Source organism: Meriones unguiculatus, chromosome 3 (assembly GCF_030254825.1).
Source record: "Meriones unguiculatus strain TT.TT164.6M chromosome 3, Bangor_MerUng_6.1, whole genome shotgun sequence".
Classification (NCBI taxonomy): Eukaryota; Metazoa; Chordata; class Mammalia; order Rodentia; family Muridae; genus Meriones; species Meriones unguiculatus.
The window spans coordinates 50,132,347-50,145,181 of record NC_083351.1 but is presented as its reverse complement, the minus strand read 5'-3'; the positions used below and the strand labels follow the sequence as shown (position 1 = coordinate 50,145,181).

The window sequence follows — 12,835 nt, the reverse complement described above, 5'->3', positions numbered from 1 at the left end:
ATTTGGGCTCACAGTTTGAGGACACAGCCCACCATGATGGGGAAGCATGGTAACTGGAGCTTGAGGCAGCTGGCCACAGTGCATCTACAGCCAGGAAGCAGACAGAGGTAAATTCTGTGCTCAGCTCAAATGCTCCCTTTTATGCAGTGTGCAAGCCCAGCCTAGACGGCAGTGCTGCCCACTTTCAATGTGTGTCTGACCCCCACAGTTAAGCCAATCTAGACAACCCCTCACAGCCGGGACTAGAGGTGACTGTCCATCCTGTCTAGCTGACCGTCAGTATGAACCATCATACTCTCCTTTAGTATTTCCCATTTTTTAAGAGAACATTCCTTCCTCCATGTGGGTTTGTCTGTCTGTCCCTCTGGCCTTCCGGAGGTGCCTTGCTCCAAGATGACCCATGAATCACCGTGGCCCAGCAAGAAACTGTTTCCTCTCTCACTGAATCACTCCCATCTGTGAGGGAGAGAGGGAGGAAAGAAGCTGGGGTTTGTCTGATCCAAAGCTTCAGAGCAGCCAAAATCCTTAGCTAAGAAGTAAAGCTCTAGGAAACTCTCTTCACCCTTCTGAGCCCCGGTTTCCTCCTGTGTCAAATGGAAATCTATATGTGAAAAACCCACAGCAAACATCATCCTAAATAGAAAAAAGCTTAAAGCAATTCTGCTGAAGTCAGGGATGAAACAAGAATGCCCACTATCCCAATTCCTTTTCAATAGTGTGCTCAAAGTACCAGCTGGAGCAATGAGGCAAGAAAGGGGAAACTAAAGGGCTACAAAGAGAGAAAGGAGGACTCAAACTATCCCTATTTGAAGATGACATGACATTACATTAGAGATACCCAAATAAACTACCAGAAAACTTCTAGAAACAATAAACAAATTTATCAATGTAGCAGGATACAATATCAACTTGCAAAAGTCAGTTGCTTTTTTATACACTAACAACAAACAAACAAAGAAGAATGGAACATACTCCCGTTCTCAATGGTCACAATGAAAATAAAATACCTACAAACAAACCTAAGCAAGGAAGCAAATGACCTCTACAATGAAACCATTGAACCTCTGAAGAAAGAGATAAAGATGCCAGAAAATAGACATTTCATGCTCATGGATTGGTAGCATTAATAGTGTAAAAATGACCATCCTATCTAAAGTTCTTTTCAGATTTAATACAATCCGAATCAAAACCCCTGTCTCATTCTTCATAGAAATAGAAAAAAGGCTATCCTAAAATTGATTTGAAAGCACAAAAGGTAGCTAAAGCAATGCTGAGCAAAAAAAGCAATGCTAGAGGGATTACTGGTCCAGTTTTCCAAATATGCCATAGAGCCTTACTAATAAAAGCAATATAGTACAAGCACAAAAACAGGCATATAGACCTATGAGACAAAATTAAAGATCCAAACATGTTTACATGTGTCTTTAGTCAGTTAATATTTGACAAAGATGCCAAAATCATATACTAAGGAAAATGTAGCATCTTCAGCAAATGGTGCTGTGAAAAACTGGATGTCCAACATGTAGAAGAATATATTTAGACCTGTGTCTGTCATCTTGTACAAAACTAACTCTAAATGGATCAAAGACCTAGACATGAAACACTGAAACTGCTAGAAGAAAGCATAAGTGGTACCCTACATGACAAAGGTGCAGCAACAGCAATCAGTCCCAATCTCGTGAGAGGAAGACCTAGAAGCTTTGCCAGCTATACATCTCCCAGAGGTTTATCATCCAAAATATATAAAGAACTAAAAACAAAGGACCCACTCAAATAGAGTTCTCAAAAGAAGAAGAAAAAATATAGCAAAGAAATAACTAAAAATCTCTTTTGCAACAGACGGAAACCATTACAGAAAGTACATCCAATCAAAATGATGTGCAACCCAGATCCAACTGATAAATCTACAGCACAACTCCTGTATCAGGGACCCTTGAGCAAGAGGGGTGTAAAGAATGAAAAAGCCATAGGAACAGGAAATTTTCTGTGAGATGGTGTCTCCTAGTAATGTCAGAAGCTGCACCCATGAAGCCCCACCAATGTGGTTGCATAAACATGAGCTGATCAAGGATTCCAATAGACATGTTAAAGTGAATGGAAGAAAGCTTAGGCCTCAACCCTACGTAAAGAACTGTGGGCAACTAAGGAATGTGAGAGCAAGAGAAATAGTCTTCCCCGGGGAAGAACACACAAATTAGTCACCCAGAACCAAATGGTCATCCCTTAAAGCATACATACAAGTGATATATACAGACTGAACAGCTTGTATTTATGTATTTCAGAATACACATGTACACACACACAGAGACCAACAATTAATGAGAAAAGGAGGCCGTGAATTTGAAAAAGAACAAGAAGAGGTATATGAGAGAGTTAGTAAGAGATAAATTATAATCTCAAAAAATAACAGAATTTTTGTTTTATTTTCATATTCTTCTCTCGTATATTACATTCCGACCTCCATTTCCCCTCCGTCCATCCAGCCCCTCCTCCCTCCAGCTTCCCTCTTCCCCAGATCTACCCACTGCCTCACCTCAGAAGAGAAGGCCTCCCAAAGACATCAACCAAACATGGCATAGCAAGCTACCATAAAACCAGGTACATACCATCACATTAAGGCTGAACAATGCAGCCAATGAAACTGAAAAGCTTCTGTAGAGCAGAAACCACCATCAATAAAACAAATAGCAGCCCACAGAATGGGAAAGGATTTTCACCAACTCCACATCTGGCAGAAGGCTAATATCCAAAATATATATAAGAACTCAAGAAACTAGACATTAACAAACTGAAAGAATTTTTTAATTTTTATTTTATTAATTGCAGTTTATTCACTTTGTATCCCAGATGTAGCCCCCTCTCCATCCCCTTCCAATCCCACTCTCCCTCCCTCTTCTTCTCCTATGCTCCTCTCCCAGTCTAATGATAGGGGAGGTCTTCCTCCCCTTCCATCTGACCCTAGTCTATCAGATCTCATCAGGACTAGCTTCTTTGTCTTCCTCTGTAGACTGAAAAGGCTGCCCCCCCTCAGCAGGAGTGATCAAAGAGCCAGCCCATGAGTTTCTGTCAGAGACGGTCCCTGTTCCTATTATTGGGGAATCCTCTTGGACACTGAACTACCATGGGCTACTTCTGTGCTGGGGTTCTAAGTTATCTCCATGCATTTTTTTTTAAGAAAAAAAAAAGTGTGCGTTGGATCTTGAAGTAGCCCCAAGTTCTGGCTTCTCTTGGGGATCTTAAAATGTATTTCCTGTGGACAGGAGATGCTTCCGCACTTTACTTTCTATGTTCACTAAGGTCTTTCCCCCAACCATGTTGGCAAGACCAGCCCAAAAGTCCTGGGATGGGTTGGACAGAGACAGAGAGCACAGAGATCACTCTGGGCTGAGAAATACCTGAACCACATGCACAAGAGGAGGCTGGGGTGCCTCTCTACAGGTGCATGAGCAAAACGCCCACTCCAGTGTTGGCAACCACATCACCCTGATCTCCCACTGCCCTTTGTTCCCCTTGGGTGGGGAATCCACCAGCAGACTTCTCTCCCTCAGCTCTGGCTCACAGGCCCCACAACCTGAAGGTGGGACAGGGTCCTTCATGTCATGCATTTTGGGCCATAGATTGCTATCTGAGGAAGCCCTGCTTTTCTTCCTGAAGAACAATGAAGGAAAGAAACAAATATCTGGGAGTCCAGCAGCAGTTGCTTGGGAAACACCCATCAGTATCCAGCTATAACCTTCACACCACTATCTTTGAAGGAAGCATTTTCTTTGCTACACATCCTCCAACTTCACAGTCTCCTACCTGCCCTTCAACCAGTTTCTTCTGACACTCTAGGAGAAAATACCATTTTTCTAGTCTGATAAATGAGCTGTGGGTAAAGATTAAGTGGGCCACGCTGGGTGGCTTAACAAAATAAGATGCCTCTGTGTTTTCGCAGACAGAGCTCTTTCACAGGAAGAAGGATCTGTTTGCATTGCAGGAGACAGTAATGATAAATCCACTTAACACCAACTCCAAAAGAAACCCAAACAACAAAGACAACGAAGACAAGAAAAATCTGTCAAAATAATAAGATCCTGCTCCACCACATACATACATACACACACACACACACACACACACACACACGTTCCCATTCATTTCATATTCAAATGCTCATTCCCAAGTGCAGCATCAGAGCCAACCACACACAGACTTCTGCACATGGCCTTCTATTAAGGTTAGTCACCTCCATCACTGGCTTCAGTTGCAGCCTCAACTGTGCCCTTCAGGTGGAAGGAGGGCTGGCAGTGCTTTCTACATAAGCCACTTGTTCACTTGTCCAGACCTCCTGAACACACACCCAATCCATGACCAGAGCAAGCAGGTTAGCAAACCCTGGTCTTTTATATCATCTTCTAGAGAGTAAGGGATTACACTACCTAAGCCCCTGGCTCTTTCAGGTTTTACTGGAATCTGAGTTGGTTCAGCAGACCTAACAACCCTCCCAGATCTCTCTTCATTAAAATGATAGGCTGGCCTCAAGGCCAACCAGAAATCCAATCCACCATGACAGCCAGTGTGGTGTGTGGAGAAGAGCCTGGTGGGAGAGTCAGGGCATGAGTGGTTTCAACTCAACCTCCTTCCTTCCTATATGACGTCTAGAAAGTCACATCATCTCAACATTTCTCTTTCCTTCCCTCCTTCTTTCTTTCTAAATTTTTTTATTTTTTGTTTCTATTTCTTTATTTTTTTTTTTAGAACTGGGACCATAGAGCTACCTTTCAGAGTTGTGAAAAATGATGGAATATGTCAAGTGAAGTACCAATGGAGAGCCTTGACCACACCCCAGAGCAACTCTGTCTGCAGAGCCCATTTTCAGTCAGCATTGACATCAGTTCTCAAGTGCATCTACAGCCTAAGTATAGGGTAGCCAAATCCAGCCCTCCAAAGCTTCCTCCAGGGGAATATTACTGGTGTTCAAGACCAGCTTTTACGATGAATGTTCAACTCCTCTGGCCTCTCTTCATGATCTTAGTTAGGGTTCCTATAGCTATGACAAAACACAAAAGCAACTGGACTCAAAGCAACCGGAGAGGTGGGTGTTTCATCTTATACTTCAAAACTAACAGTCCATCACTGAGGACTGTCAGAGCATGAATTCGAATACAGCAAGAACCTAGAGGCAGAAACTGAAGCAGAAGCCATAAAGGAACATTGATTCCTACCTTGTTTCCTGTGATTTGCTCAGCCTTCTTCTTTATACCTTTCAGGACCACCTACCCAAGAGTGGCCCCACCCCTACTGAGCTAGACTGCCCACATCAATAATTAATAAAGAAAACGCCATACAGATTTGCTTATTGGCCAATCTGTAAGAAGCATTTTTCTCAATAATAGATTCCCTCTTTTCAGATAACCCTAGCTTGTATCAAGTTGATAAAAATCTAACCAGGACACTATCCATAGATTCTGACCCCAGGCAATCCCACTTCCAAAAGTGCTATGTCTGTCCATATTCCCCTGGGGTATTTCTGTCTTGAGAGAGTCATAGGCCCACTGAGAACTAGAAGGGAAGTATACCTTCCCCAAAGAGAGGGCAGGGATCTTCCGGGTGAGTAGGGTGTTCACAACATTGACACAGGGGTGGCTCATGCCTCTCATCTACAGTGACCCCAAAATTCCCTATCACCATGGGCTTTCCTAGAAGAATCTCTTTAGTCTTCAGGGCTGTGTGAACTCTCTTAGCAAAATCCTTTGACCCAGAAGTTTTACAAATTAATAGGCTAGAGGAAGAGGTGGTTCCCATGACAGACGGTCAGATGGCTCAGAAAAGGAGTGATCTGGGGCCATCAGATCACTTAGGATTCTCTCTTACGTGGTATGGGGGACAGGGGTATACCCTGGTGTATCCTGCTGAAGCATAAGGTGAACCAGCAGCATTTTCAGCAGCATTCCTGACTTCTATATACCGATCTTTCAAGGAAAAGGGTCTTGTTTGGAAAAAAAAAATATGTGTGACATATCTGATAAAATCTACTTGAAAGGCTTTCAAATATATATGAAAATGCACACATACATGACAGATGTATACATGTATGTGTGACTATAAAGTATATTAGCTCATATCAATTATATAGTATTATATGATTAGCATATGTTATATCAAATAATTAACATATAAAAATTATATGGTGTATCTAATTAACACATACTACATAAATTAATGTTTTTGAAAATTCATAAGTGATGACTTCCCCACAGTAAAACAGTCAAGGAAAATGACAAAGCAATTTTACAAAATGGTAAAACTTGTTGAATTGAGGTACCACATTCCACCTCTCAGGATAAAACCCTCTTTAGCTACAGTGTCCAGCAATCATGAGAGCATGTGAGGATTTTGACATAGCAATGATGGGAGAGTAAGTGGTAATTCTTTCCAGACAGTGGTTGAGCAAAATACTTCAAAATTTCTAAAATTATGCATACTTTTGAATCAAGCACTTGCACTTCTAAAAGCTTAACCTTAAAAAGCATTACTAAACTGAATGGACTTGTTATCATTAACACTCACACGGCAGAGGAGAGTACTTATTTATTCCGTCAGTATTTCACATACTGTAGCTATTACCTGGAAAACACTTGTGTTTACATAGATCACCTTATAATAGAAGAAAGTATTCCTAGACATCCTCAAGGGTTTTGCTTTTACCATTGTTCATAATGGTGAAAAGTGAGAGGTGGAGTAACCCACAATAGGAGATTGGTCTACTTCTCATAGAGCAGGAAGCAAAACTAACAAGATATTACTGAATATGGAATTTCCAAACATTGTTAAAAATGTGTCTATGTAAAAAAAATTGGAAAGTATAAACAAGGAATATTAACATTTAGCAGCAAATAATAAAATAGGTGAATTTCGTTTAACCTTTTTTTAATATCTGTATTTTGTAAAATGTCCATATTAGCCTAAAAATCTAAAATTTCTTTTATCACACTTACTAATTTTTACTTTATAACATGTTTTTGTAGACATAGCACATAACCACAAGTGTGCAAAATATGTGAATAGAAGTACTAAGTATATATGTCTTCATAAATGCCTCATAAATTAGTTTAATGTCATGAAAGAGTACAATTATTATTTATTGAATTTTTGTCATGTAGCAGACACTGTGTTAAATCATATCATTTAATACAGTAAAACGCAATAAACACTTGTTGACAGGGGAGGACAATAGAGAAAAGATGAGGATGGAAGCCCAGCAATATGAATGAAGTTTGCAGCTGTCATCTCAAAGAGGCCAGTTCACTTCGGGGGGACCTTCTGACCAATAGACTATCGGGCTCTGCTAGACCATCTCCCGTAAATGGGAGGAAAGGAGTGTAGGCAAAAAAGGATCATACTAAGATTCTACATGTTAGGGAGACATACTTTTTTGGAGGATAAGGCCCACTGGGAATTACCAGGTAAAATGTAAAACTTACTATTGGAAGCTTTTCTACGAGAGTCAAGAAAACTGAAATTTACACGACCTTTAAATGAGACGATTTTGACCTTGGAAGCTTTTAGTTCATTTCTAAGAACCTTCCCTGAGCCCAGATTATGGCCTCAAGAGAGTGAAAAGTAAATAAACAGTGTCCTTAGAGTTTACAGTGCAGAGAGGACTACCCACAGGCTGCCACCAGCTGATTCTAGGCTGGCCAGCTCTGGGGTGAGCTCTTGGGTCTGAGGTAGGGGTATTTTTTCCCGTCAGGATGGGGAGTGGAGGAGGCAGCAAGAGAAGCAAGCTAACGAAGGATTAGGCATAGTTGCTCTGTGCCCACTGGGGGAACGGCATTCCTGGCTGCCAGGAACAACCTGGGGGAAGTGTCTGAAGATGTGATATGGTGTGTCTGGGGAACAGCACATATTACTCAGTTCCACAAACCCTGGACCAATTCATAAGGAGTGCAAGTAACCTAGAGACAAGCTCCTCATCGCTGGTCTCCTCATAGTCCCAGCCCTTTCCTGCTATCCCTCCAAGCAGGTGGAGCCAAAAGCAAAATAGCATATACCTTCATGTTCAAGGACGTTGTGGGGTTAAGAACAGATTGAATCAGGCCATGATGGCTTAAGAGCTCACTCAGATAAGAACTTGGGAAGAGCACTGTGTACCTGCTTCAGTTGTGCTGCTAGCCTAAGCTAACATTCCAAAACGAAGCTACCCCGAATCTATCTCCATCTCCCAAGAAAATGAAGAGGCCAGGCCTTGACAACCCGTTTCAAAACAGCAGAAACTCATAGTAAAACTGTGGAGAATAGACCTCTTCAAATGCTGGCCTCCAGTGAGTGAACTGTGTGGTCAGAAATCTGAGGATACTCCAGGCCCTTCTGTCCCTCCTCTCCTGGTGAACAGTTTGGAGCAGGTGAAAAGCAGAAATCAAATCATTAGAAGTCCCCCTTTCTCCTGAAACATTCCAGTCAGCAAGATACATCATCCCTCCCTGTCTCCCTGCAATCAGCCTCAGATTGCTCAGGACCTTTAATGGACCTTGCCCTAGGTCTCCTCTCCTCCTTCCTCTCCTCTCAGCTTTTGTGATCACATCTCCGTCTCTGAACTTCTGACTTGGTGGTCTGTGTCTACACATCTGTTACTCTCTGTGTCTGTGTCTGTCCACTTCCTTCGTTCCTTTCCGACTCCTCTTCCTCCCAGTTCTTATCTCCATCTGTCTCCATCCACTCCATCCACCTCTATCCATCCTCTTCTAGACCTTGTTAAATCTCTGCGAGGAAACCTGTGTAATTGAAAACCAGCTCCAGCTCGGGATGCCAGCTACAGCGATAGAGTGGCAGGGATACCCGGATCCGGGTTTCCCCGGGCAGGTCAGGATTCCCAGCGACTTCCTCCAGCCAGCACCCTCCAACCCGGATTCCCATGCCCACCCCCTCCCCGCTTAGAATCCGCCACCGGAGGGTGTGCAGGACGCCAGGAACGGCCCGGGAGCAAAGTTCTCACCGATGGTGAAGCTGTACCCGTCGATGCTGAAAGTGGCGCTTCTACATTTCTTGAAGCCTTCCTTCTTGTGGCTGGCGGCAGTCATGGCTCGTGTGTCCCGGGTCCCGGCTTAAGCCCGCGCCCAGCCTCCCTCCGCTGCACTGTCACCGCAGACCCGCGCTGGTTATGAGCTGCTAACACAGGCTGCAGGCACCCAGACCTGAGAGCTAACAAGCAAGGCTCCTGGTGGAGCCCCTGTGCCCCTGCCACTGCCCCATCCCGAGCCGGCTGCAGCTGCAACGGCAGGGGACTGGCGAGGCTGCGTGAGGCTGTGGGTTGGTCTGGGCTGCCGCGCCCCTTCTGCTCCGCTCTCTGGAGGCTGGAAGAGGTTGGGGGACCCCGAGGGAATGGCGGGGATTGAAGTCGTGCTTCTTCTAAGTATGTTTTCTCTGACAGAGTGGAGAGCTCCCCCAAAGCACATCAAGAGATGGAGAAGCCAACACCTTAGCCGTCAGACGCCCGCCCAAGTTTGCTCCAAACAAGGAAGTAGAACAATTGCCACGCCCACTTCCTCCCACAGCTGTCCCCAGAACTAGCCCCAAGCCCCTATATTAGCACTTTTCAGCAGTCCCTGGCCAGAGATAATTACCAAAGTAACTCATTTGTGGGTGCGCATTTCTACACAAAAGCCCTAAGACCTGCAGTTTGCAACCTGATTTAAACAACCCGTCTTCAGCCGCTGGCCAGTCTCCTTCAATTTTGAGTTTGTCAAGTGTGTTGAACTCCAGGAATTCGTGAAGGTAGAGATCTCAAGGATCCTATGGCTATGGCTGTACTGACAGAAGAGGAAACCGGGGCACAGAAGGGCTTGAGAAAAGTGCACACTTGGGAGTTGGAAGGTTCACTTTATGACTCCACACCGTGTGTCCTTGGGTTTTCCAAATATCTAGAATGAACACGCTTAGACAGACATGTGCTAGAGAAGCACAAAGACCAGAGCTGAGTCCCACAGAGGGACCCTTCCTCCCCACCAAGGTACCACAAAAGGAAAGACTAAGTCAGCCTCATTTGTTGAGCAGGAATATGTCACAATTAACAAATTCTCACCAACATTAAGAATCCAGCAAATGGATTTGCTGGATAGTTGCTAGGTAGTTTCAATAGATTTCAGAAGACTACAGATCAGGGATGCCATAAATCTCTTGAGCCCAGGTTAATTACTCCATGGCAATTGTCTTTCTTGGATCACCATGTACTTTTAAAGAAATCAGTTTGTTACGGCACAGTAGAGCCGGGACTTGAATGGGAAGTTCTCTTAGCGAAGTCCTAGAGACCCACTCACTATATTAGTTCGATGGTAAGATGAATTAATCATAAAGACGATGGGTGCCGCAAACCTCTTTTTTGATAGAATTGTCCATCTTTTCGCCAGAACCAGGAGTGCACCCAAGCCCTGCTGGTACATCCATGCATCCAAGCCACGATGCTTATCATGTGGCGATTATGTCTGGAAGATGGACGTGTGAAAAATAAAAATAAAAACTCACAGGCTGACCTGAGTGTGGTAGCTAGTTCCAACGCAAGCAAAGCAAAATGAGCCAAAGATGTTCACAAGTCCCACACTCACTGCCCAGGTCTTTCAGCGAGGATCAAGTGAGGAAGCGTGCCACACCTGGAACAGCGTGGGCATTCAGCCCGGGTCGTGCAAACACTGAGTAGAATTCTTGTGAATACAGCATGTCTCCTCATTATTGCAGTCACTAATTTTATAAGAGGACTTTATATGTAATGTTTATATTATGTATATGATATATATATATATTATGAGTGTGCATTTTGCATAGCAACCACTTAAAGTTTCTAATGACTCTCATTTTCCATACCTAGAACTTTTAAATGAAACATTTGCCTTCTTTTGTGTCCAGGAAAGTCCTGAAGTGAGGAGGCTGGACACGTGAATTAGCATCTTTCATAGTAAAATTATCTAGAGAGAAAAAAAAAAAGCCTAATGTGATGGAAATTTTTCCAAGTGAGTGAAATTAAAATGATATTTAATCACACTTAACAGAAAAGCTTCTTGAAATATAATCTATCAAAAATAATAACAACGTGATCATTTTTCTATCCCTTAAGTGTGGTAAAAATAACTTACCCGAACAATTAGAACTGTTTAAAAACTCTTTCTCCCCAGAATCCTTCTCTCTCTCCCTCCCTGGTTTTAGTGATAGCACACCTACAGAATTACTAAATTCATTGTCTCAATCCTAAAGCAGCCTTCTCCGTTCAGGGATCTCACACCAAATTACCAGACAAAGCTCAATGCTAACATTACGTAAGTCAGGAAAGAATGAGTTTGGGTCTGAAAGCAAAGGAAGCATAGGTTGTACAAATTCTCTCTCATAAGTGATCCCCACCCCACCCCAAAAAAAAGCCTTTTAGCAAGAAAACCAAGCTGCGGCAACCAAGCAGATGCAGTGAGCTTCTCTCCTTATAGTTGGAGCAGGTCTCATCAGATAAAATATTGAAAGCCAAGTTCACCCTGCTCTGTTTCTCTAAAGCCTGCACACCGAAGGCGGCTATTAGATTTTTAAAGGGTTTGGCATATTAAAAATATATAAAAAACCACAAAAGTTGAAAATGTGGTATACATCTGTAATCACAGCCTTCAGAAGGCTGAGGCAAGAGGGTTGCAAGTTTAAGACTAACATTTTTTTTTTCAATGCAGTTTATTCAGGAACATTGAACAATCCTCGGACCCCGGGGAAAGCCAGCCCACAGCTTAAATAGCCTCTGGGTAGCCAACCCAGGCGTGCCACGGGGGCAATGCAGATAGGTCCACATACATGGAAGCAAGCCAGATCCTCGGCCTTAGCCAAATGTGGAGTTGTTCGTGACAGAGAGCACTCACCATCGGGAAGGTGGAAGGCGGAAAACAGCTCCATCTTTAAGGCATAGCATTCCGCAGCTCTCTACAGTTCCCCCTTTTTGTTTTAGACGCATCAGGCAAGAGTAGAGGTCTGATCTCTGATATTAGAAATAAATTGGGACTTTGTACAGATGTTCATTTAGGTGTCATCCACCCAAAGAGCATCAGACCCGTCCAAAGATACAAAGCAAGACACTCCAAAAATAAATTTAAAAAAAAAAAACAAAGCCAAGCTCATCTTGAACTCATGACAATCCTCCTGCCTCACCTTCCTAAATGCTGGGATTTACAAATATACACCGTCATTCCTGGATTGCTCATTGGTTCTTAATTTTTGCATCTCTAGAAAAAGATGAAGCACTAGGCGGCATTTAGAAAAGGTTCTCTGGACATCCAGAGCTCGGCTTCTCCCTGGCTTGTTTTCTACTGCACAACTCCTTTCCCATTGGTGCTAGGCAAGGAACTAGTCTTTCCCACTCCTTCATTTTGCTCCCAGCAGTGCCCTCCTGCTGACTTTCAAACACCTCTCTTGAGCCTAGACTGCCTTCCTGAGCAGCAGATAGCTTGAACCCACTCCTGCAACTGGAATTCTATCTCCCGTTCCTCCTCCAGAGTTCATTTGGAACACAAAGTAAAGGAGAAAGATTTCATATACTTTCTCATGCCAGCCCCCCTTTACCAACCTTCTCCATCCTGTCCTCAGTAGGGGAGAATCTCTCACCTGATTGGTTGGAGTTCCTGGGCATTCTTTGAGCCAAACTCAGCATAGCAAAAGTCTCTGCTGAGCCAGTCTGGCACCTCTGCGATGGCTAGAAAAGGCTCCCTTCTTCCAAGAAAGCAGCCCCAAATTGGGACAAACTCAGAGTTCAGTGATTGAACTCCTGACTAAAGGTTGCACACAGTGGCCCTTTCTAATGAGTCAACTCTGAGTTCTGTCCATAATACTCTCAGAA

The 12,835-nt window shown here is 43.4% G+C and overlaps 1 protein-coding gene across 4 annotated transcripts in view; it reads right to left on the bottom strand.

The window, feature by feature from the left end:
- Pde1c (phosphodiesterase 1C) overlaps positions 1 to 12,835 on the bottom strand; it is a 530,439-nt gene that overhangs the window by 438,553 nt on the left and 79,051 nt on the right. Inside the window, exon 1 of one of the 4 annotated variants that reach the window (XM_060379958.1) lies at positions 8,978 to 9,431. The exons of the other annotated variants lie outside the window; for them this stretch is intronic. Within the exon in view, the coding sequence (XP_060235941.1) occupies positions 8,978 to 9,062 (85 nt within the window). The 5' untranslated portion in view covers positions 9,063 to 9,431. Of the gene's footprint in view, positions 1 to 8,977; positions 9,432 to 12,835 lie in introns of those variants that run through there. 4 annotated transcript variants of the gene reach the window in all.